The following is a 26,594-nucleotide window of genomic DNA, read 5'->3' as shown; positions in this document are numbered from 1 at the left end:
AGCGCAGACTCATTCTATAGTTATCCATCAGGTCATCTACAAGGAGAAGCACCACCTACTTCTCCGTCTCCCTCCGCTCACGCACACTGTACACAGAGGCCCGTATGCGGGAACTACAACTCCCGCCATGCTTCTGGGATGAGATCGGCCATGACAGACAACGATGGTAAGGGGAGGAGGGGGGCGTGTCTCGCTTTTCCCGCGCAGTTAGTTTGTGCTGCTGTCAGGCTCGCCTACTGCACATCGGATGTAGTTGTATGTATGTAGTAGCGCCATGGATTTGTCTGTGTATGACCCCGCCAGCCTGCCGGACCTGCTCCCTCTCTACTACAGGAGGCTCTTTCCTTTCTATCACTACTACAGATGGCTGAATTACGGGGGAGGTGAGGAGACCTGCCGTCATGCATACTGATCTCTCCTTACTGATGCTTCTGCGCTGTGTCCCGCCTGTGTATACAGTATCTACTGAGCTCTCATTGGTGTTGATTGTGCAATCTGTATAGCATGCATATGTATTCTGTATAGCATGTATATGTATATACTGGTCTCTGGTGGTTCTGCAATCCATCTAGCGAGAGTATACTGATCTGCTATTCTGGATAATTAAGCTACACTTTTGTCTAGACTGATTCACACATGGAAGTCTAGCCAATTGCTGGCCATGCCCACAATGTGCCACTGTATTGGCATAGGCAACAATTACACATAAGTTTGATCCTATTTGTACAAATTTTGCCACAATCGCAGAGTTTGTCTGCAGCCCCATAATCTACAATATCAGAGTTACTGTAAATGCAGCATATGCATGCACTTTGCTGGCGTGGTCCGATCACAGATAATTGAATTGACATGATGTTTAATAGGTATGTCACTGGTTAGACAATGTCTAGGTCGACTACTAATGGTTGACATTGACAAAAGGTCAACACAATCTTCTGAGCAACATCATTTTATTAATATAGCGCTCTTTCTCCACTAGGACTGAAGGCGCTTAATAGATTAAATGTAATACAGTACAAGAACAATGAAGTACATAAAAGCTTTTCATAAATTATATTTAGGGAATTATGGAAATGCTTTAGTAAACATGCCTGAAGTAAGGCGAGCGCAGCGGTACGCTGAAATGGTGTCCATTTCAACATAGACACCAAAAAAACGTGAAAAAACTCATGTCGACCTTGACTGACGTCCATAAGTCAGTGTTGACCGTTTGTCACTGTCAACCATTACATTGTCTACCGGTTTTACCGGTACTGTTTAATATCAGTCACATAATATTTAAACTCGAAGGGGCCTATTTATCAAGGTTGTATTCTCCTACAATCATGTTGATAATGTAGTCTGTATTTTTTGTAGCCGCTAGAACTTCTTTGCCGGAAGGACTTTTCCCATCATGCACTGGGTCCACGTCTTCTTGTAGAGTGACTAGTAACCTGTGGCGAGCGAAGCGATCCTGCTAGGGTGCAATGCAGCTGAAATTAAAAAGAAAAAAAATAACCTACACCATTAATAAAATCAAACTCTCCTCTTCAGGCAAGCCTATCATATTTAAGTTCTATATGCATAACCCTCTGAGGCACTTTTGTATCATATAGCTTCGCTTCTGGACCTACAAGCTATTCTATTACTGGTGCCTGTCCTTGTGTTTCCCTCCTATGTCCCTATAAATTGTAAGCTTGCAACAGGGCCTTCTTACCTCCAAATGGGGTATTCAATGCTGCAGCGAGGGGGTTAAACAGCGAGGATTGCAGAAAACCAGCGATCCTCGCTGTTTAACCCCCGCACCGGCCGCTCGCTCTATTCAACGTTCTGGGGAAAGCCTCACCGTCACAGGACGGCGAGAATTCCCCAAAACAGCTAGACCCGTGGCTACTGCAGAAAACTCGCTGTTTTTAGCCGCGAGTCTCGCTGCTTCTGGAGCCGCATACGCCAATTCTCCCTCGCTCAAAAAACGGAGCGAGGGGGAATTGGCGTATGCGGAGGGTGTGTTGAATACTGTCAGGGTGAGTGGTGACAGTGAGCAGGAAGCCCTGCTCGCTGTCACCACTCGCAAACAGCATTGAATACCAGTGTATGTCTGTCTGTCTGTTACCCAGTTTGTTTTATCTCTGTTTACAATTGTATATGGATTGCTAATAAGGCAGTGCCGCTATTATTATTACATAGGCCCCTTAATGTTAAAAAAGAAAAAAACATTGCTGCTATAGTTTTTGGAGTTGTGTTTTTAATCTGTGTCTTTTTGTATATTTGGACTTGCTTGCCCACATCTGCTTGGATCTTATTAATACTGCTTTCACATTGCAGAAATGGGTAATGACACGGTATTCTTAAATGGGACTTTAAAACGGGTCTGAGCCTTGAGACCTTTCACATTGCAGGTGAAAACTGTTTTAAAAATCATTTAATACCATTCAAAATTCAACCCTTTTAACCCCCAAGGGACACGTTTCAAGCCATTGAAATAGAGCCATTCACACTGCCTAAAAAAAGGCTTTAAAGCGTGTAGGACTCTGCTTTTTAACCGTGTTGAAATACCGGTTATCTTTAACCGGTAAATCAACTTTGGCACTTTCACATTGCAGCCTTAAACGTTTTAAAATGGGAAAAAAACAGCAATATACCGTTTTAAAAGTGCAATGTGAAAGGGGTATCAATTGCAAACTTACTGGCTCATAGGAAAGACAGAATATATAAAACATCAGCATATAGTATAGATAGAGAGGCGGTGGCAGAGATGCATCAACACTCATTAATTACATGTCTGAATGGAGTAAATAAGTTATCTATGTGGATAGCAACACAGCTGTAATATGACTTAACACACTGGTTTTGGGTAGGCATAGGAATATGCATTGTGTTTGTGTTGTTGTCCTGTATAATCTAGATTCAGTTCATTCATTTTTTTTTTATACATAACGGGAATCGGTAAACCTGTTACATAAACACATACGCAGTAGCTTTGGAAGCATCAGCTCGATGGTTTAGTTTCTTCTACTTTGTGTAATTGGCCTAGTCAAATCCTTTCTGTAATCCATGCTCAGAGAGGTCAACTGAACATAAAATGCATGATTTGTGAAGGATTATAAAATCTACTTGTATAATGAAATAAATATTCTTTGTACTTTTTCAGTTGTGAAAAATTACTTTCAGCATCGGGAGTTCAGTTTCACCTTGAAAGATGACATATATGTGCGATACCAGTCCTTCAATAACCAGAGTGAGCTGGAGAAGGAGATCCAGAAAATGAACCCATATAAAATAGATATAGGAGCAGTATATTCTCACAAGGTAATTGTTGTCTTCACTGTAAACATTGACCTTTAATGCAGAGACCTAATTACCAAAGGGTGCACCTACTATGTGCTCCAATGGTGGTAGGATCCTTTTCTGTGACTTTCTGGTGTGGGCTGTCTGGAGACAGTCTTGGATTATTCTGTCACCAAGGATCCATGTACATTTAAATTATCAATATCAATTATCCACCATTAGGAGGCAAGGTGCTGTTAGAAATAGATTTTGGCTTAAACTAGACTTTACTGCACTATCTGTATAGTACCAGGTGGCATTCTATGGGGGATATTAAATCCCCGCCACTATTTCCGACAGGGGAAATAGCTGCGGCCGCCTTTTCAATGCTGTTTTTCCCGACAGCATTGACGAGGCAGATCGACATAATGGGCCCGACAAAAACTGTTGGGCTCATTTGCCGAGACCGGCCATGGATTATCACAGTGTATCTCGATAAACCACAGACGTTTACGCAGACACGCCCCCTTTTTACCGATCAGCAGGTGGGGCGTTGAATCTCGCCTGCCGATCTACAGACAAGCAAAATGGAAACGGGCCAGTGTCATGGCTGTTGGGAATTACCGACAGTTGTGACCCGGGATTGAATATCACCCTATGTCTGTATATGATCAATTTTTGAATGATGTCCTTTCCATGATCTGGGATTGGTTGTTTGGCACATGGAGAACAATCCTTACTGATAAGGCCCATACACACTAGACGATTTTCAGCTGAAAGTCACCTAGTGTCTATGCCCTAGCGACCCCCGACTAGCGATGATGCGCGCTCCCGCATCATCGCCAGTGAGGTGGTCCTTCGGCTGGTTTTACCAGCACATCTAGCGATGATGGCTGGTTTTTTAGCCATCATCGCTAGGTGTGTACGGCTGCCGGGCTGAAAGATGAGAGACTTTCAGCCCGGCTGGCCGCCCGCTCGCTCCCTCCCTTGCCCTGCCCCTGCCTGCTCCAGAGCATACTCAAACTGCCGTGGCACCGTGGTCCCCGCTGGTCTGCTGCGCTCTCTTCCGGTGCCATGCTCAGCCAAGGGCGACCGACCACACTACAGCTTATGCTGAGCCCCGCCCCCTCTGTCCTGCTCCCTCCGCCTCCCTCTGTCTCATTCCGTCCTGCTCCACACGGAGCATACTACACTGGCCACTAATGATTCATATTTTTAAGCTAGTAATATATACATTGCTGGCATGTGCCAGCAATGTATATATTACTTGCTCCACTGGGCACCAATGATATTTATAAGCCAGAAATATATATATTACGGGCACCACTGGGCACCAATGATACAGTATGTATAAGCCATTAATATATACATTGCTGGCACAGGCCAGCAATGTATATATTACTGGCACCACTGCCCACCAATGATTATTTATTAGGCAGTAATATATACATTGCTGGCACAGGCTAGCAATGTATATATTATTGGCACCACTGTCCACCAGGGGTTGAAGTGAGCCGAAACAGGGCATTCCATCAGCTCCATTTTAGAGGCGGAACTGTTCTGCCACCGTCCGCTCACCTTGCCTTGCTGTCTGTCCCTGCCTGCATCACTAAAGGAGACAGCCGGGCAGAGCGGTGGGAAACCCGGCTGTCTCAGAGCAGGTCCATCTGTCCATGACGCAGCTATTTAAAATGACGCACTGGCCCGCAGGCTCCAAATGACTTGCATGAGCTGTCGCATCATTTGAAATAGCCACGCCAAGGACGCATAGACCTGCTCTGAGACATTCAGGTTTCCCATTGCTCTGCCCGGCTGTCTTCTATACAGCGAAGTGGATTGCACAGAGCATGAAATGCCTGGCATCGAGCAAGAAACCCCTGGCACTGAGCATGTAACCCCTAACAAAGAACCAGGAAACCCTAGCAATAAACATGTAGGTAAGCGGCACTTATGTGGCATAATATGTAAGGGGCATTACTGTCTGTGGCATATAGTATAATGGGCATTACGGTGTGTGGCATATAGTATAATGGGTATTATGATGTGTGGCATATTGTATAATGGACATTATGGTGTGTGGTATAATGGGCATTACAGTGCGTGGCACTGTGATCCATAGCTTGAATTACGGGTGGTATTATGTGGCCCACATTATTCTTTTCATGGATGTGTGGGATAGGCCATAAATTTAAAGCTAGCAGGGGGGCGCCGAACACCTTAGCACTCACCCTGGCTGTGACATATGGGGGGGTGTGGAGGCGGGTGAAGTGAGTTCCACCACCTCACCAGGACCACTTTAAGTACTGGTGCCCACTAATACATGCAGTAACATAAACATTGCTGGGCGCAGACCAGCAATGTAAACGATACTTTAGACATACGGGCCCCAAGAACAGAAGAAATGCACAGAATAAAATGGCACCTGCTCCCACACTTGGAATTCAAACCCCGCCCATTATGTAAATAGCCTTTTATATGAAAGATTTTCAGCAAAGTCTTTCACCTCCTGAAAATCTCTTGCTCTTTGGGAAAATAGCTCAGTGTGTATGCACTACTTTGGTGACAGATATATCTTTCAAAGATTTTGGCAAAGTCTTTCGCCTCCTGAACATCTCTTGCTCTTTGGGGAAAATAGTTCAGTATGTACGCACTACTTTGCTGAAAGATATATCTATCACAGATTTTGGCAAAGTCTTTTGAAATGAAAATCTTCTAGGGTACTTGTTTCCTAGCACGGCCACACCGATGTTGATCGGGTCGGTCGCATCGCATGCGTCCAAATCGCATGCGATGCGACCGACGCGATGGTCCCGATTTTTACATTGATTGAAATGGGAATAGGGTCCCTGGGACCCTATTTTACATTGGATTCAATGTAAAAGTCTCCCCAGACCCCAATTTTAACCCCCTCAACGGCACCCCATGATATACGCCAACCCGAAGCGTGGCGAGCGGCGGCGGTACGCGTCCTCCGACCTTTTCATACCCCTACTATCCACGTCGGCGTGGAGTTGAGAATATAAAGTGTGGCGAGCGCAGCGAGCCCGAAGCGTGGCGAGCGCACGCGTATAACTTCACAGGTATACGCGTCCCCTCGCGGGGCTCGCTACGCTCGCCACGTTTCGGGCTCGGTGGCTCGCTGCGCTTGCCACACTTTATATTCTCAACTCCACGCCGACGTGGATAGTAGGGGTATGAAAAGGTCGGAGGACGCGTACCGCCGTCCCTCGGCTCTCTACGCTCGCCTCGCTTCGGGTTGGCGTCAATCGTGGGGTGGCGTTCACAATGGGGGGGAGGGGCATATACAATGAGAAATGGGCCATATTGGCCCATTTCCCATTGTTAGCTATGTAAAATGTGCTTAATCGCGTCCATCGCATCTTGTGCCATTATAATGGCACAAGACCGACACGATGAACGCGATTACAATGTTAAAAATATTTTAACATTGAACCCATCTTGTGCCATTATAATGCACCCGACCGACGTGATGGACCCGATTTTGCCTTTGTCGGCAAAATGGACCTGATTTCAAAGGAAATCGGGTCCATCGGGGGTAATCGTGTACCTTAAGTTAAGGTACACGATTACCCCCGATGGTGGCCGTGCTAGGAAACCAGTACCTCTTCTAGTGTGTATGGGCCTATACTCTAACCACATGTGCCGCACTGTAGGTTGCCTCTTGGGTGACAGTGGTTTATCTACTATTTTTGTCCTAGTATTGTTTGCAAATGGGGCATTGTAAATTATTTATTTGTAATCTATATATTATCTGTAGCCAAGCCTGCACAACTCTGTGAAATCGGGCTCATTTCAAGCACAGGAGAAGGAGCTGGTGTTTGATATAGATATGACCGATTACGATGATGTTCGGAGATGCTGCAGGTAAACGCTCTTTTCCTCTTGTATGACGCACTTATTGCTGAAGAATCCTGAAACTGATAAACTGCTATTAGTACTAAATTGTAGAAGTTATCAAATTGGGTATTTAATTGTATAAATGAAAAAAAATAATGAAGTGCACTTTTCCATAACCAGCCTTATTCCAAAAAAAGTTGATTTGCAAATGACTGGTTTAAATATATAAAAAGCTAAATCACGGTAAGACTTTCCTTCTGTAATATTATATTATCCAAATGAATATAAATGATTTCTTCCATTAGTGTTCATTTTAGCACCCTGCACCTTTCAAAACCTGTGCAGTTGCTCTATCCTTCCTGGGGTGTCGCTGTCTGCTTTGGTGCAATTCAGATCAGACTGTGGTAGAAACACCAATGCAGACAGCGACACCCCAGGCAGGATAGAGTAACTGCACAGGTTTTGAAAGGTGCAGGGTGCTAAAATGAACACTGTTTCATGTTAGTACCCTGTTCAGTTGCTGCAAAATGTCTGTGGCTGTAATTATTACCTTCTGAGCTGTGCGCTCCTGGAATATTTCATAACTGGGGAAAATGGTTTTTTTTGTTTTTTTTTTGCAGTTTGTTTCAAATATGTTACTACTAAATGTAGCATATGCTGGGGATTGTTTCTGTTGAATGAACTGCAACTAGACATAGAAGCACTGGTTTGCATAAACTACTTGTATGATACAGAGATTGATGAACCTTTAGTTTGCTTTGTCTGCACTCATAAAATTGGGCATAATGTAGTACACATGGGCTGTTCTCTCAGAGCAGGGATGGGCACCTTTTGAGCACATCTGCTTTTATACCAATAATTTATTCCTGACAATCTATGTCCTACGTGCAATTGCTTCTCCGAATCTTGTATGTTTTCAATGTCTGAGCAACTGTGTTTGGTGTTCCAGTTCTGCAGATATATGCAATAAATGCTGGACTCTGATGACCATTGCCATTCGAATTCTGGACAGAGCTCTCTATGGTAGGTCACTCTATATGGTAGGTCACGCATGAAGATATTTCAGGTGACATTTACAAGTCTGTTACATGGGCAAAATTTGGTTTTGGGCATCCCATTATGGTGCCAATTGTGTCTAGCCGGATACACTGTTATGTGCAGCTGTATGGACAAGCGGTTGAAAGATCTACAGCAGTGGTAGCCAACTCCAGTCCTCGAGAGCTACCAACAGTTAATGTTTTCCAGATCTCCTCACAGAATCACAAGTGAAGTAAATGGCTCCACCTGGGGATCATTTATAATGTGTCAGTGAATAATGAGTGCACCTGTGCAGCAGCTAGGTTGTCTGGAAAATGTGAACTGTTGTAAGCTCTCGAGGACTGGAGTTGGCTACCACTGATCTACAGCGTCTAGGTCGGTAGGCACGAGTTTCACAAATTTGTTGGGCCTTTATCATGCTAACTACCATCCACGTGGACTACAATTGGGAACGTAAAGTGTGCAGACCGAAGCACATGGCAAGTGTTAGACATTGTGTTAGCTCAGGGCTGGGCAATTGCGGCCCTCCAGATGTTAAGGAACTACACATTCCAGGATGCTTTGCATTAGTTTTGCTATGTGGCCATGCTGAAACTGAAGCAAGGCATACTGGGATGTGTAGTTCCTTAACATCTGGAGGGCCGCAATTGCCCAGGCCTGTGTTAGCTGAATACGTAGTGTATGGATGAACTGCAATAAGGGCTGCATAATAGACCGTTGCCAATACCACAATGCATACAGTTGTCCCTCACATGTTATGGATTGCTTTAGTTGTCCTAAGGACACCTACCCAGACCTTTTTCTAGTTCTATTCTTCTACGAAGATTTCAGGCCAGTGTATTTAGGTTTCATGCAAAATGTGACTAAAATGATTGTAATATTTTTGATTGATTTCAGTGTTTTACTATATGGGCAATATTCAATGCTCTTTTGCGAGCTGTGACGGCAAGCAGTGCTGATTGCTCGCTGTCATAGCTCACACAGTCAGTATTCAACTGACCCCCCCCCCCCCCCCTGCACACGTAATTTCCACCTTGCTGGGTTTTTACAGCGAGGTGGAAACTGCGTGTGCGGGCGGCAAAACAGCGAGGTTCGCTGCTAAATGCAGCTGGCTCCCTGCATTAGCCTCGCCGTCTGGGGGAATCCTCGCCGCCCTCTTGACAGTGAGGATTTCCCCAGAACGTTGAATAGGGTGAGCTGCCGGTGGGTGGCTTGTTTTCAGCGATCCTCACTTAACCCCCTTGCCGGCTACATTGAATATGGCCCTATGTAATAATGTTATACATAACCTAGTATTGCAAACAAATGAGATATTATGAACCGTGGCTTAAGAAACCACTAGTAAATGTCTGTCTAGCTCCAATATAATGTAGCTATTTACATGGTATCATCATTTTCTTTCCTCTTTATTATTATAGAGGACTTTGGTTTTAAATACCGATTTTGGGTTTACTCCGGCCGAAGAGGTGTCCACTGTTGGGTGTGTGATGAGTCTGCCAGGAAACTTTCTCAAGCAGGAAGGACTGCTGTTGCTGAATATTTAAGTCTAGTGAAGGTATAATACTGTTTGGTGTTGACTGAAACCATCAGAATACATTTGCACTGGGAAGCAGAAGTGAGGTATTCTTTACTTTCATAAAGAAAGACCTTTTAGATGAGTTAAAAAAAAAAATTCTGACCCTGTCTCTGGTCCTGGTTCAATGGTGGGAGTAAGACAAAAAAAAAAAAAAACACTGTGTAAGAGTGCAATACTGCAGTGGTTGCAATATATTTTATTTTGCTTTTGCATACAGGGTTATTACTGGCCGCTTCCCACAAATGCTGGGCAGGCTTATTTTTACACCGCAGTGATTTGAGTTTGGAGACGCTCCACCCAAATCAAAATTTCTCTCCACACTTGGAAATCTGCCTCCCTTACTTAGTGTTCATTCAAGCACCCTGCTCCTTGTTCATTCTAGCACCATCCTCCTTGTAAAATCCTTGCAGTTCCTCATTCCTGCCTGGTGTGTCACTGCCTGGTGTGGTACAAACTGGACTGTCCTAGAAACACCACAGCTGAGAGTGACACCCCAGGCAGGAAGGAGGAACTGCAAGGATTTTACAAGGAGGATGGTGCTAGAATGAACACTATTACTGTTACAGTATTTATTTATTAACCGTTTCTTATATAGAGCAGCAGATTCCATTGCGCTTTACAATTGTAAACAGACATGAAACAACAAACAGACTTGGAGGTAAGAGGGCCTGCTGGAAGCTGATAATCTACTATGCATTGGGTGAAATTTAATAGGATGAGACACTCAGAAATTGAGAGATTAGGTAAGAAATCTCCAGGGTTTTTTTTTTTTGTAAAGCGGAAATCATTTAAACTGCAAACCCAGTTTGATTGTGCTGTGTAAATGATAGCCACTTTAAAAAAAAATACAAAACCTGGAGATTTCTTAACAAAGCTCTCACTTTCTGAGTGTCTCATCCTATTAAATTTCACCCATTGTTTACAAACTAGGATATTGTGAAAGAGAGAGGGGATTCTGAGCGATATAATTCACAATCATCTAGTGTGTTGTTCACGCAGTATTGTTAACTATGCGTGCTTCCGCGTGTCATTAATGACCATTGATGTCTGCTGGACATGTAGGTCAATTTGGATATATAGCAAACCACCTACATGTGCTGCAGATCCCACTGACATCACTGAATGAGATTGTTTCCTAATATCTTTATTATGATCAATATTTGGGTACACGGCCGATATTGTTAATTATTGGCCACGGCCGGTATTGTGTAGAGTGTATGGAGCTTTACATGTACTGGTGTGACCAATATGGAGTACATGATATGGAATACCTGAGTCCTGTACAGTCTCTCTTGGCTTGAAATAAAAAGGGCATGCCATGTCCCCACAGAGCCCCTGTAAGCTGATGACCAATACACACATGGAACTGATGTTTTAAATGTCCTTGTAACACTAGCACATTGACATTGCTGTATCGCCAAGAGCCACCACCACCAAACACCTTTTGCAGCATTTTTAGAGACTCCTTTTCAGTGAACCTGATGCAGTGCAAAACCATAAAAATAGTTCTTGTTTTACGTTTCTATAAAGCCTCTTGTAAAGAGATTAATGAGAATACAATTTTTTTTGGTACATGTGTACTATCACGGCTCTCATCTCATCCCATCTCATTGCATACCATAAGGCTTAAGATGGTATGCAATGAGATGTGCTGCGATGGGACCCGATCTTATACAATTTAAAATTGTATACCATTGTATATGGCATACGATGAGATGAGATTGTATAAGCACACTAATGGGTGCTTTCAAGGTCAATTGCCCCTCCTATAAGATTTTTAATTGTCTAAGCACCCTAATGGGTGCTTACAATGTTACATGCACCCCCCATGCCACCCCCACTATCAACGCCAACCCGAAGTGTGGCGAGCGCAGCGGTACGCGTCCTCCGACCTTTTCATACCCCCACTATCCATGTCGGCGTGGAGTTGATTTTATATAGTGTGGCGAGCGCAGCGAGCCACCGAGCCCGAAGCGTGGCGAGTGCACGCGTAATACATGTAAAGTATTACGCGTCCCCTCGCGGGGCTCGGTGGCTCGCTGCGCTCGCCACACTATATAATATCAACTCCACGCCGACATGGATAATGGGGGTATGAAAAGGTCGGAAGACGCGTACCGCCGACCCTCGCGGGCTCGCTGAGCTCGCCACGCTTCGGGTTGGCGTTGATAGTGGGGGTGGCGCGGGGGTGCATTTAACATTGTAAGCACCCATTAGGGTGCTTATACAATTAAAAATCTTATAGGGGGCCAATTGACCTTGAAAGAACCCATTAGTGTGCTTATACAATTTAAAATCTCATCGTATGCCATTGTATGCCATATACAATGGTATACAATTTTTAATTGTATAAGATCCCATAAGATGGAAATCGTGGGAGCCGTGATAATACACAAGTACCTTTTTTTTTTTTTTTTTTTCAATTATGAATGTTTTGCCAAACAATCTTATTTTATAACAAAGCATAAGCAATGAAAGTAAATGATATCAAAGTGTGAATAGACAATCATGCATATTTTGAATTTTTAATAACTGTATATTTTTGTCTGCCTTAGGGAGGCGAGGAAACCATAAAGAAAGTACAGCTCTCTGAGCCCATTCATCCTTTCATAACGTATGTCTGCTTGATCAACTGTCTTGCTTATGTCTGGATTCAAGCCAATCTTTATACGAATACATTTGATTTGTTGTAATTTGTGATCATTTTAAAATTAGCTACTGCGTTCTCATCTCTGGAGACACACGTCCCTTGCCTTACCCCACTTTTCATGAAAGCTGCAGTGTTGGAGCAGACTGTGGGCGATCCTGTTAGAATGGCCGAGGAGTCTCCTCGTGGGTGTCGACTGCCAGCTGCCTGAAGATTCGGTTTTAGTAGTGGCTGGCTTCATTGACATTATCGCATCCGATTATGTCACAAGTGGTTCAAATGTAGCCCTACATAGGAATTGGGAAATGTCTGTAAATATTGGTTTTAAACTGGTATATTAAGCCCCCTTATCTCAGAAAAAGTTTGTTCACAAACTAAGTTATTAATCCTTTAAGTGACAACTTTGCTGTCTGTGATCCTCGAAATATCCACTAAAAATGCCAGCGTCATTCAGTGACTGTTATTTAAGTGTAAATAAATACACATACAGCCAAGTTCGTTCATTGAAATGTAGTTAAATATTGCACCCAAACAAAAGACCAGTCGCTGTGAGCAGTGCTGGCATTTTTAATGGATATTTTGAGGATCTCACAGCAACGTTGGCACTCAAAGGGTTAATAACGTTTGCTTGGCAATTTTCACACCTATTTTGATAAATCCCCTTGGCACTCAAAGGGTTAAAGAACCGCCCATCACTACCCCCCTTACAGGTAAATTTCCTAAAGGGTGTAAAAATAAAAAGGTAATCCTACCCATAGCAACCCATCTGATTTTTTTTCTTGCGTTTCTCTATTGTATCCTATGATAGACAGAATCTGGTTGCGTTGGGTAACATCACCTTTTTTCATTTTTAGAAGCATTAGTAAATTTACCCCCTTATAATCCTTATTTAAATTGGTGGGAACCAGTTGTGGTGATGCGATTCAGTTCAAGGAGGCCATGACCAGTTATTTAAGCTTTTTGTATTGTCTTTATACATACATACATACATACATAGTTACACTGCTGTGTGTGGCTTTGTTTGCCGTGATTGTCATTGGCTGTTTTGTATTGCATAACATTTGTTGAATTCACACAAGCTGCTGCATTTTGTGTCCGATGGACTTGTGGGTATGCACGGGAAGTTTTCCTTCTGCGGTGGTGGAAGTGACGTATTGGAAGCCCAGCACAAACAGCCACTGAAACAAATGTCACTTCTTCCTGATCTTACAGGAAATCAATTGCAGTGGTGGAGAAGTACTTTGAGAAATATGCCTTGGTAGATCAGGATATTCTAGAGAATAAGCAGTGCTGGGAGAAAGTGCTGGCACTTGTTCCTGAAGATATCCTTTTTACATGGCAAACCCTAATACCACTTTCACATCGCCGACACGTTTTAAAAACCGGTATTTTAAAACGGTAATTAAAACGGGTCAGAGCCTTAACATTGCCGCAGATTACCGTTTTAAATACCGGTTAAGTCTCATTCAACATAGCAGTGAAACCGTTTCAACCCGAACTCGTTTCAAGCCAGAGTGTCAACATTGCCTGTCATTTTAAAGGGGAGCTTGTGTTGTTTGCCTGAAATACCGTTTCAGACACATTGTACACATTCACATTGCACAAAAAACGGCAAGGAACCGTGTAGGACTCTGCTTTTTACACGGTTCGAAATGCCAGTTAACTTTAAACGGTAAATCGGCTGTGGTGCATTCACAGTGCAGCCTTAAACGTTTTAAAAAGGGAAAAAAACGGCAATTTACCGTTTTAAAAGTGCGATGTGAAAGGGGTATAAGATAGCAGGAATTTTGTTTCAAAATACCTTAGTGTATCGTGAATGCTGCATATTACACCCCACCCCTCTTGCACATAAATCTGTTGGGATTACTAATCTTCCATAAAAATACAGCGTTTCCTTGACCAACCCAATCACCAGAGAGAGAAATGCTGCATGAAGAATTCCAAAGAGCAAAGACCCCCGTTAAGCGCTGGGAGAAGTTAGAGAATTGCTTAAGAGGCTTGGTATGTAAGCACTGGTAATTGTGATGAGGCGTTACCCGGACCCCCTCATGTTACAGTATATTGCCTAAACCTATTTGTTTTCATTTAATTGGCATTTGACTGTACACACTTCTAATTATCTTAGCCTTATGTGCTACTTTAGTATTCAATGAACCTTTTAATGTTTTTACATTAATTGTATTTGTTATGTATGTGGCCAGTTTATTTACTATCTTTCAAGTTTTCTCTATAATTTAACACTTATCTTGTGTATCCTTATAGGATAAGAAAAATGGCGCCAGTGAAATAAAGTTACAGTACTGCTATCCCCGCTTAGATGTGAATGTCAGCAAAGGAGTTAATCACTTGCTAAAAAGCCCCTTCAGTGTACACCCAAAAACAGGTGAGTGCACTATGAAGCTGTGCGCATGTCCTACAGTCCTGGCTTCTATTTTGATTAGTAGGTACTAGATGTTTAGGGTGACAGTAAGTGGTGGCTTGACAGATTCTAAATGACCAACATGTCATAGTGTGTTCTATTTGCTGGTGATTTTCTATTGAAACCACTAAGGAATATAGGCTAAACAAACTCTGCACATAGCAGTTGGGTTTTCTCTTTTGCCAAGATTGTGGATGCTATGCTACATGCACAAGAAAGGAACCTCATCCCAGGATCTGGGTATTATATTGGGGAACAAGGTATGTTTTTTTTTTTTTTTTTTTTTTTGTGGTTGGTTTTACAAGTGCCATCATTCTTTGGCAGGCTTGCTTGGGAATTGAAGTGCACATGTAAAACCAAACAATATTAACACTTTTTAATGACTTTTATATCCACACCCACCCTTCTGGGGTCCAGGGAATAACTCTGGATTCTTTTGACCAGGGCTGGTTGTTCGTGTTCCTGACAGCAGGGGACCCCATTTACTCTTAAGGGGTTACACATGGTGTGATTGCCTTACTATTCAATCGGGATCTGATCACACCGCAAGCAAAGCGCATTCAATTTTGACTATATAGTACAGATCTGTACTATACTACAGTCTAATTTTCTGTTCGGTTTCAATGCCGCGCATCAGATCAGAATCTAATCTCGTGCTGTCACTCCGTGCGCTCTTATATCATATGAATTCTATAGAGCATTTATGTTACTAGAAAGTCTTGGAATCAATTCCTGGCTTACTCCAATACAAACCAGACTGTTCTTGAAGTACCACAACAGACAGCGACACCCCAGGCAGCAAGTATGAGCTACAAGGCTTTTACAAGGAGCAGGGTGCTAGAATGAACACTAGCTTTGATATTTAATTGTATTCTAAAGTGTTCTTTTCTGTGGTTTTGTGGTATATTTGGTCTTCGTAAATCAGATTGTAAAACAGTCAGGAATTGCAATTCCTCACTTAGTAATTTTGGACTAATGTCAATAATACATGTATGGTTGTTGTTTTTTTTAGGTCGAATTTCTGTTCCAATAGATTTGAAAAAGTTGGACCAGTTTGATCCATTTGCAGTACCAACAATAAGGTATGCATCCAATCTGCTTCTCGACATATAAATGAGAAAACCACTTAATGCAAGATGTATTAAAAAAAATGTTTTCTCCATTCTGGCAGCTTGGATAAAGTTAAAAGTTGGTTTCTCTTCTGGCATCTTAGTGGCTGTATGACACTGTAGTTCATGCTCTGAAGCTTCAGGAAAGGATGCCAAGTTTAAACTTGTCACAGTTAGAAACATTTTCTCAATCTCCCCACCCCTTACAGAAGATACACCACCAAACTACTCTTCGAAGTCTCTTTGGGCCAACATGTTCATTTTAATCATGTGCAGAGCACTGGGAGAAGAAGCAGAGGCTACTGCATTAGTGTTCAGAAATTTAGTATTATTTTGTAATTCTAAAATATTCCACTTTTCTATTTAAAGACTACCTCTGCAGTTTCACGTTATTACATTTTTAACATATAAATCAAACTTTGATTTTCGATTGGGCCATTTTTGACATGTTTAGCCAATGCAGTTTCACTTTTTGTGAAAGTCGAAACTGCATCAGCAAAACATCACTAAAAAATAATCGAAAGAAAACGCTGCGATTTTGACAAACAGTGACTGATTTTTTTTTTTATTATTTTTTTTTTTTTGTTAACTTTTTCACGAACTGAACAAAAACAGATGATTGTTCCTCTTATCTCCAACATAACTGTATATTTCACTCTAGCTTGATTTGCAGCGAGTTAGATAATGTGAACACAAAAGAAGATGACCTCGGGAGCCCTAATGATGATGATGATGAACCTGAAATAAAACGTAGAACAAAAGGTATTTTTTTATTGTATGTGGAAATTTGCATAAAAAATATAAACAAGCTTTCTCGACATATAAAATGGTTTATACTAGTATTATATTAACATTATTTGTATTTTGAACATACAGTATATTCTGCAGCACTTACAAGAGTGTAATAAAGCTTGTTGACATCCCTGACCCAGTGGAGCTTACAATCTATATTCTATGTAACATGGACACACACAAATATATTAAAGTTGAATTTTGTCTACTAACCAGCCTACTTATATACAAATACAGCCAAAAAAAGACTAGTAGGAGCAAAATGTTCTAAAAAGGAAAGCAAATATGATCATTAGCCATCAGCAAACATAAACTCACATATTCTAACCATGTAAACTGCAACATATGTAAAAAATATATCATTTTATTTGTGATAGTGCAAATTGTAAAGACATGAGATGGGGGGAGGGCAGGAAAAAGGGAAGAGGTGAGGGCATAGAATACCATATTGTCATTTAAACAATGGAATACCTAGCGGTGAAGTTGGTTAAATATTAGGGCACATGAACTACATTAGTGTAGGCAAACAAAACTCATATATTCGAAACAAGAGAAGTCGCATAGGACTTGAACCCCAGATTACACATAAACCTTAAATTCTGTTAGCACCTAAAAGGAGGTCGTCCATTGCTATGTAGTGATCTATTCTATTGAACCATTCTTTAACTGTGGGTTGGGAAACAGACCGCCAGTAGACAGGAATTACTGCTTTAGTGGCATTGTCAAGGTGCTTAAGGAGGGATTTTGTATAACTTGCAATGTAGCTGGGTACCAGATTAAAAAAACTAAAAGGAATGACCGGTAGAAGTGTAGTAGACGGTGAGAAATCTTAAAGAGAACTGTCAAAGTATGGGCAATCCCACCAAAGATGTAGTGGAGTCTACTGTTGGTTAGATCTCCATCAGCTACCGGACACCATAGAAAACATCTCTGCCAGAGTTATCACTAAAGCTGTTTACACATGCTTAGATTTTTCCCTGTTTTCGAAAAGATCAGTTCTGGGGGTTTTTCCCAGAAGGTGAAAACTTCGGGACACCCTCTAATTCTGCCATGAAGAATGGGGTGTTGAGCCAAACCTGGTTAGCCATAGATAATACTTACATGAAAGCAAGGGTTTTTGGGTCCTAGAGATTAAACCGCTTTGTGCAGTAAGTGTGATATGAAGCCTCAATATCGTGTGTAAGGGTATGTTCCTTACCCATGGGGTTCCTAATTGTCTAAATATAAAGGTGCCCATACACTTATCCGATTTGGGCCAATTTCACCCGGTCCCAATGAATCGGGCATAGAAATCATCGCAAATAGGATGTGTTTGACATCCCATCGGACCTAATGCATGGTCCTGTGCACATCGGGTCGGACCCTACAGATTGAACCTGCTGCAGGTGCAATCTATTGGATCGGACCCATTCGTAGGTGTGTGCCAGCGGTGAAGCAACACTGGCACACACCTATGTGCAGGGGCGGGCTGCGCTGAGTGCTCGGGGGTGACTGTGGTGGTCAGTGTCTGGGAAGTGCTGTGCTGCAGGTGCCGTGAAAAAAATGAAAAAGACAGGCCGGTCAATGATTGAACACGCTCAGCCAATCAACAGCCGGCCTGTCTTTAAAAAAAAAACCTAAATTTTTATAATTCTGCTGCTGGTCGCACGGCACCTGCGATTTATTTGATTTTAAAAATGGCACATCAAGTGCCAAATCGTTAGTGGGCCCTCCCGGGGAGCTCAGGGAAAATTGGGTCCGACTTGTCCTTAAAAAGTGGCCCTCTGAGTATGACAGGCTGTGGCTAAAAACTTGCTTTTCAGCTACTGAAAAAAGCGGTTCCTTTTTAAAGCTGATATTGTTTAATTATGTCAAAGAGCAATTTAGGCAGAGACGCTCTTGTCTCCTTTAATTCCAGTAGGACCGAGTAATAAGAAGGGGGAAGACTTATGGGAAGTTTCCAAAGTCATAAGCTCCCCCCCCCCCCCCCCCCCCTTGAATCCAGCTGAATAAATTTACCTCTTCAGACACCTTTTGTGTGTCTCCCACACAGTTTCCCTAGAATCCCCCGGGGTCGCATTAAGATAAAAATAGTCTCCTATTGCCTCGATCAGTTAAGAGATGAAAAAATTGGTACTTGTGTAGTTTCACGGCGGCACTGGGATCGCATTGCATCACATGGGATTTGTATGCGATGGTACTTGTACCTGCCCGCCGATCGCATTGCATGCGATTTGATCATGTGCGATGCAATGCGATTTAGCACACCCCACTATCCATGTCACCCCGAAGCGTGGAGAGAGCAGCGGAATACACATCAGGGTAATCCACTTGTGGGCTCGCTGCGTTCGCCACACTTTATAAGATCAACTCCATGCCAACGTGGATAGTGGGGGTATGAATAGGTCAGGAGGAAGCGTACCGCACCCCCTTGCGGGGCTCGCCACGCTTCGGGATAGTGGGGGTAAATTTTGGGGTCGTATTTTGTAGGCTCACACCAAAGAAAATATTTGTGCCAAATACTATGATTTATTCTCCCAGAAGAAGGCTTCCTTGCTGCAAGCATGGTTTTGATAACCATATCGGAAAGGCCCTTTTCCTTTAGAACTGACTGTTCAACAGCCATCCTGCTAAAGCCAAACTGTGGATGTCTAGATGCTGGCAAGGGCCCTGTGACAACGGGTCGGGACGCAGAGGCAGCTGAATTGGAGGAGCCCGTGACATGGGAAGAAGGTCCGGGAACCACAACGTCTCGGCCATCTGGGTGCAATCAATATTGCTTCCACGTTTTCTTGTTTGAGACGTTGAATGAACCGAGGTAGAAGTGCTACCGGGGGGAATGCATAAATTCTCTGAAAGGGCCAAGGGGCCGAAAAAGCGTCCACTAGACAAGCTTGAGGATCTCTTATCCTTGACCCGTACACTGGTAGTTTTTTGTTTTGGCGGAAGGCCATCAGGTCTACCTGAGGCAGACCCCATTGATTCATTAGGAGAGTGAACACTTTGGGGTGAAGTGACCACTCGCCTGAGTGGATAGTTTGGCGGCTTAGAAAGTCCGCCTCCCAATTTAACACCCCTGGGATGTACACTGCTGTTAGAGCCACTAGGTGTTTTTCGGCCCACCTTAGAATGTGGGACACCTCTTTCATTGCTGCTCTGCTCTTTGTGCCCCATTGGGGATTTATGTACGCAACTACTGTTGCGTTGTCCGATAGTACTCGAACCGGTTTGTGATGAAGAAGAGTTCCTGCTTGGCAGAACGTTCGGTGTATGGCCCTTTGTTCCAGTATGTTTATTGGTAGAACTGCCTCCTGTCTTGTCCAGCGGCCTTGGAAGGAGTAATTCTGACCGAACTCTACCATTTGAAATGTGGATACCATTTTCCCGGGTGTGGTATGGGACTTCTGACAGTCGGGATCCCGACAGTCATTATCCCGACAGTCATTATCCCGACAGTCATTATCCCGACGTCGGGATCCCGACTGCCCGGAGTCAGACAGCATGGCGAGCGCAAAAAAGCCGCTTGCGGGCTCGCTGCGCTCGCCACGCTGCGGGCACGGTGGCTCGCTAAGTGAGTCACCTATTCTATTCTCCCTCTATGGGGGTCGTGGACCCCCACGAGGGAAAATAGCGGGTGTCCGTCGGGCACCCGGCTGTCGGCATTTTGACAGTTGGGATCCCGACGTCGGGTAAATGACTGTCGGGAACCCGTCCGGCACCCCATTTTCCCCACTACTTTCATGCAAAGGTGGACTTCAGAAAGGTTCGGATTAATTTTTGCAACTCCAATATTTTGTCCTGAGGCAAGAAAACTCTGTGAGACAGTGTCTATTAGGGCTCCCAGATGAATCATGGATGTCAATGGAACCAGACTGGATTTCTTCCAGTTGATTATCCAACCGAAGAGCTTCTGTCGAGCGACCCAGAAGAATTAGGTTGTCGAGATAAGGGATAACTTTCACTCCCTGAAGGTGAAGATAAGCTGCCATTACCGCCATAATCTTTGAACGCTTGGGGTGCCGTCGATAGTCCGAACGGCAGTGCCTGAAACTGCAAATGGTGTTCCAGTACTGCAAAATGGAGAAATTTCTGATGAGCCAATTTTATGGTAATGTGAAGGTAGGCATCCTGGATGTCCAGTGATGCCATGAAATCTCATTGCTCGATGGATTGTAGGATTGATCCCAGGGACTCCATCCGGAATTTGGGAACGCAAAGAAAAAGGTTCAACCTCTTTAGGTTGAGAATTGGTCAGAATGAACCATCTGGCTTGTTGACCAGAAAGAGGTTTGAGTAGAAGCCCATCCATCTTTGTGAAGGAGGGACTGGAACTATGACCAAGGACTCTTCCAGTTTTGTGTTTGCTTTCTTTAGGGCAGTGGCCTTCGCCGGGTCCCTGGGAAGACCTGTTGTAAAAAATTGGGTTGGAGGTCTGGACCAAAAGGTGAGGGAGTAGCCGTGTAACAGCACGTCCAACACCCAGGAGTCCGTTGTTAAGTCTGGCCAGATATTTTAAAACGTAGACGACCTCCCACCCCAGTGACCATTGGAAGAGGATACTTGGCGTCATGCTGCAGGCTTTTCAGCCGGTTTGGGGGCTTGGCGACGACCTGCCCAGTTATGTCTGGGCTTGGTTTTCTGCTGTTTAGCTGAGGCAGGCTGAAATCTTGTTTGAGCTCTAGCCTTGCTTTGGGGTCTGAAGAAACGAAAGGACTGCTGCTTTGGATTAGTAACCCCTGTAGGGAGGAAAGCATTTTTTGAAGCTGCTAGAGATGTGACTATTTTATTCAGCTCTGCCGAAGAGCTGACCCAGAAAAGGGTAAGGCTTCTAGGGCCTTTTTTGAATCATTGTCCGCTTTCCAAGTACGGAGCCAGAGAGCACGTCTTGCTGCCACTGACACAGCTGAGACTTTTGACGCTAACACTCCCCCATCTAGGGCGCTTTCACTGAGATAAGTGATAGCCTCCCAAATATTGTCCACAAGGGACAAAAGCTCTGACCTGCATGTGCCCGACTGTAGGCCATCAGCCAAGTCATCTGCCCAATAGCCCATAGCCAGCGTTGTCCAAGCCACTGCGCAAGCTGGACGAATGGCCGCCCCTGCATTAGAAGGAATTGATCCAACTTTTCATCAACCAGGTCCTTAAGGGATGTAAGGTCCGGTATGGGAAGTATAGTAGCTTTCATTAGCCTGGTGACATGGGCGGAGGGGGATTTTCCCATTTTGCATACTCCTCTGGTAAAGGGTAAAACGTTTGAAACACTTTTTGAGATAAGGAATTTCTTGTTTGGATGTTTCCAGGCCTCCTGAAACATTTTGTCTAGCTCTGGGGCCTGAGGAAAAATTGCAGGGTCCTTTTTTTTTTTTTTTTTCTTTTAAAAACGACCCTCAGAAAGAGGCTGAGTATCAGGCTTCTTAATTTTTAATGTCAGCCGAATTGACAGTAATTAGGCTATCCACTCTGGCCTGTGACATATGATCCTCTTCAGTTTTAGGAGCATCCTCAGCAGGATCATTCGTATCTGTATCATACCCTGAGGACACCTCAGGTGAAGATACCTGTAACAGCAATGGGTGTGAATTGCGCTTTACTGGTTTAAAGGTAGAGGCCCCTAAAGCTTTTTGCAGTGTAGATGATACCTGCACTAGGCCTTAAACTGATTGTGACAGACCTTGAACCCACTGTGGTTCCTCTGGTTGAGGAGTGACTATGGGTTCAGTGGGAATAATGGTGGTACATGAAGCTGCTAGCTGAGTCGCCAGCTCCCTCATTGCAGAGGACAAGGCACCAGCCCAGTCAGGCTCGCAGGGAGCCTCCACAGTGACCTGCGGAGCGGGTCCCGTCACAGAGCAGCGATCGCATGTACCAGTATGGTCCTGCTCAGCACACGCAAAATTTTCACCACAAGTGCATTTGTATGCGCGCAGCACAGGAGCGTTACCCTTTCCTCTAGTGGACATACCAGCAGCTTTGTACCAATTGACTATAAGGGTCACAATATGGTGTTTCACAGAATGGTGTGACACCAATTTATAAAGTACTGTACTATAGACACTAATAAACAAACTAGTGACTAATACTGTATAAACTACTATGCAGTGAGTGTGCAGGAGAAAACCTTCACCTCAATGAAAATAATAAACTGAGAAAAATAACAAACACAGAAAATATACACTACAGTATAAGTACAGACTCTCACACAGAAAAGAAGTGCGCTATGTCCCAGCGCCAACACAAATTGCGTGGTGTGGAAGTTAAACCTGGACACTGAAAGCAGTGAAGAATTAGGGGCGATTTCAGAGCTCCTCTCCCATTGCCAGCCAGACCTCCTGTGAGGTAAAATGGCACCCACTAGTGCTGAGGTGGGAGGATAGGAGCGCCCTCGGTGGGTACCCTGGACGAGTCCTAGCCCAGGGGGCGGAGCGGAGTAACGGGCTATCTCCAACTACTCCTGGAACCCCCAGTGTCGGAGCAGAAGCTGAGACCCTCTGCCAGGAGCCGCTGGCCACGGCTCCCTCTTAGTGCTGGGAAGTGACTGCTGCGAGCGGTCAATAGGTCCATCCAGCAGCCGCCGAAGAGAAGCACTGCGGGTGTCAGCGTTAGCGCTGCTGCTGCGCTGACACCCTGTGAATTAAAAAATATAAAATTAAGATATAAGAAAATAGGGCTGAAAACAGCCCTCTCCTAGAAAAGCGCCCTGTTCCTCAGAGCACCAAGGAAAAAAACTGGTCTCTGAGGACAGGAAGGGGTATTAGGGGGAGGAGCTACAGGCTGCATGAGCTAAAGCTCTTGTTCTCCTTGGTGCCCGGTCCTCCCGACCAAGAATACCCATTCCTATATTGACCTTATGTATAATGTGTGTGTATATATATATATATATATATATATATATATATATATATATATATATATATATATATATATATATATATATATATATATATATATATATATATATATATATATATATATATATATATATTAGTATTTGTCACTGAGTTGTGGAAGGGTCAGACTTACATTTGCACAGACTGGGATAATCACTCAGTAGTGAGTGAATTACATAAGGATGCGTGACAAGATAGCTGATTGTAACATTTTCGTAATTCTCTATCAGACTTCCACAGGAAGGGTTTTCACTCCGGTCTGAGTGGCAGCTAATTACTTGTGGTAATCTGCAAACTTGCAGATGAGCGATCAGGTCTGATTAAGATGCATACACGCTTGGTGTTTGTTAATATTCTTAAATTAATAAAGTAAAATGGGAATTACTGCTGTATTCCACTTACACATGAATTATGTATACAAGAAATAGTTGAAGTTGTTGGTATTGTCACTTCTGTTATGGTTATTGGCTCCATAGACAGAGAAGCCTGACGTTTAGGACAAAACTCTGCAGGGCTCAGATGTAATGTGTTTTGGAAGTCCCCATTGACCATTTGCTCTGAAGTTTTGCCTGGTAGCTTTGGTGATCTAGGGAAGTAAAACCTATCCAATGAATAATATTACAGATTCTTGTGGCCTAAAAATCTACATTTATTTAAAAGCTAGGTGAACTTAGTAGCCTAATGAATTAATAGACGACCGATGTCTATACACAATGTTTTATTTCCATGAATCTGACCATTTGTCTCCCCATTTTATCCCCGAATCTTTGCTATACCGCTTTCAGACAGCTCTATTACATGGGTTTTCTCCTGTGGGAAAGGGTCAATCCGGATCTTAAACTTCGGATCTCCAACCCTGGTCCATTGCAGGGTCGGAGACCAGGAGTTTAAGATCCGGATTGACCCTTTCACACAGAAAAGGGACCCATGTATTTAATAAAATTCATGGGTGGAACTGCTTCACCTGGGAATTTCGTTTCCTGTGTGAAAGGGGTATTAGAAAATGATACTCATCCGTTTTACTTATCTTTTACTATTAAATATCATTTTGTGATGATCTATAATCTGAAATGCTTTAATCCTTCTGTTTATCAGGTGGGATGGGGTCTGAACCATTTTATAGTGGTGGGATAAAATGGCTGAACTCTCATGGTATATCTTGCTGGTGGAGCAGTTTGCAGCACTCCGCGGTCTTGGTTGCATAGATTGGGTGTCACAATGTTAGTGTGGTACTGTTTTTAAATGGGCCGTTTGGTTGAAGTGCAGGGGAGATAAATCCTAAAATAGAAAGGCAGGGGAACAGCTGTTGCTCAGAGGAGACCCCAGCTGTTACATCTCCTACCCACCCATATTACTACCATGTTTTAGAGCATATTGGGAAGACTTTGTAGCATGGAAGAATAATGGTCATTTATGCTGTAGAAGTTAGGGGTCTGGCTTATAGTGGCACCTAATGAAGAACATTCATGTATCAAAAGTTAAAATATTAAGATTCCAATGGTAATAGAAATTGAGAATATTTACTGCAGTGGGCAATATGTCCTTTTTTATAATTTAAAATGCTGATACTGACTTATTTCTTTGCTTACTTTTTGTTTCAGATTATAGAAGAACCAGCTTGGCTCCTTATGTGAAGATATTTGAACAGTTTCTTGACAAATTAGACCAGTCACGAAAAGGAACATTGCTACTGAAAAGTGGTGAGTGGAAATTAATAAAATTGAAAAGGTAGACGTAAGTTGTGCTACACTTTGTATATAAACACAATGCATGGTATCTGAATCTGTTTTTTTTTTCTTAAATAAACTACTTAAGTGAGGTACACTTGCAACCTGAAGGCTTTTATGTTTGGGGGGGTTCAATTAGTTAGGATTATAAAGCAGGGCTTGTTGGATAATGCTGCAGGGGGGCATAAACACTGAGGTTGAGGTAAATTTCTACAGGGGAGTCCAAATGTTAAGGCCCCCATACACTATGCAATTTGGGCCCGATTTCACCCGAATCGGATGGATTGGGCAGTGAAATAAGGCCAAATCGCATGTCCCGTGCGCAACGGAGTCAGCAGGTTGAATGTGCTGCACATAACATTTGTTTAATCTTCTGTGCAGCCTCCGGATGGGGGACGCTGCGAGGCGGGCAGGAGACACTGTGAGGCTGGCAGGAGCGGGGGACACAGAGGTGGCAGACGCTGGTGAGAAGAACGGAGAGCCGGGCAGGAGGAGCAGCAAGAAAAAACCCTAATACAAATGAATGGACAGCCAGTGATTGGCTGAGCGCTCTCAGCCAATTGCTGAGAGAGCGCTCAGCTAATCGCTAGCTGCCCATTAATTTGTATGGTTTTTTTTTTTTTTTTTTTTTGCAGCACTGTGACTGACAGCTCCCTCTCCCCCTGCCTCTCCATTCCGCCTCCCCTTGCCCGGCACTCCGCTCCCCTTCGCCTCTATGTCCGCTGCTCCCTCTCTGCCTGCAGCTACCCGGGAGTTGCTTAGGATAAATCGCATGCAATTTATCCTATACAAAACTTGGCCTAATCGTGTGTCCCCTTCTCGGGGAGATGCTGGGGCAATCAGGTCTGACTTGTCCTTAGGACAACTTGGACTAATGTATGGGGGCCTTAAGGGCCTTAGAAGTCCTCAGCTTTCCATTCTTAGAATAGAAAGTAATTTGTGGAATAAAACCGTAAGAATGACGAGCACTTGCTGCTGTTCAGATTGATACGTCCACACTGTCAGTGGGTATAACTAATGTATCCTTTTTCAATAACTTGGTTAATGTTGTTTGCATTGTGAATATGCCAAACTAATTTCTTTTTCACTCTAGATCTCAAGAAAGAGTTTTAAAGATCTTTGAAGTCACCAGTTGCTTGTCACCTAGAACGACATTCAAGACTATGTGCTGGCATAAACTTTATCTGCTCAAAGTATTCTATTTTCAAAGGTCATAACCATTTGGATCCTTCGAGTGTTTGAGTACAGTTCCAGGACTATGTCATTGTCTCATTTTCTGCCCATGTACAAAATTATTAAAACCCTTCTGTGTC

General features: G+C 43.4%; 1 protein-coding gene across 1 annotated transcript; it reads left to right on the top strand.

Annotated features, from left to right (window-relative positions):
* Positions 1–180: 180 nt before the first annotated feature.
* PRIM1 (DNA primase subunit 1) lies at positions 181–26,594 on the top strand. Its single transcript, XM_083169301.1, has 13 exons — positions 181–383; positions 3,131–3,288; positions 7,025–7,131; positions 8,054–8,127; positions 9,561–9,697; positions 12,274–12,332; positions 13,578–13,687; positions 14,278–14,366; positions 14,628–14,748; positions 15,797–15,866; positions 16,555–16,655; positions 25,156–25,254; positions 26,375–26,594. Exons 1-13 carry the CDS (start codon positions 275–277, stop codon positions 26,392–26,394), a joined length of 1,254 nt encoding a protein of 417 aa, XP_083025427.1. The 5' UTR covers positions 181–274; the 3' UTR covers positions 26,395–26,594.

The sequence above is a fragment of the Crinia signifera genome, chromosome 2 (assembly GCF_055691185.1).
Source record: "Crinia signifera chromosome 2, ASM5569118v1, whole genome shotgun sequence".
Lineage (NCBI taxonomy): Eukaryota > Metazoa > Chordata > Amphibia > Anura > Myobatrachidae > Crinia > Crinia signifera.
This window is presented reverse-complemented; position numbering and strand designations above follow the sequence as displayed.

Excerpts from the sequence above, each read along its gene's own strand:
- PRIM1 (XM_083169301.1), top strand. The coding sequence starts at position 275 with ATGGATTTGTCTGTGTATGACCCCGCCAGCCTGCCGGACCTGCTCCCT. Across the intron at positions 14,367-14,627 it reads AGAATTGCTTAAGAGGCTTG|GATAAGAAAAATGGCGCCAG; the intron begins GTATGTAAGCAC and ends GTATCCTTATAG. Across the intron at positions 15,867-16,554 it reads TTTGCAGTACCAACAATAAG|CTTGATTTGCAGCGAGTTAG; the intron begins GTATGCATCCAA and ends ATTTCACTCTAG.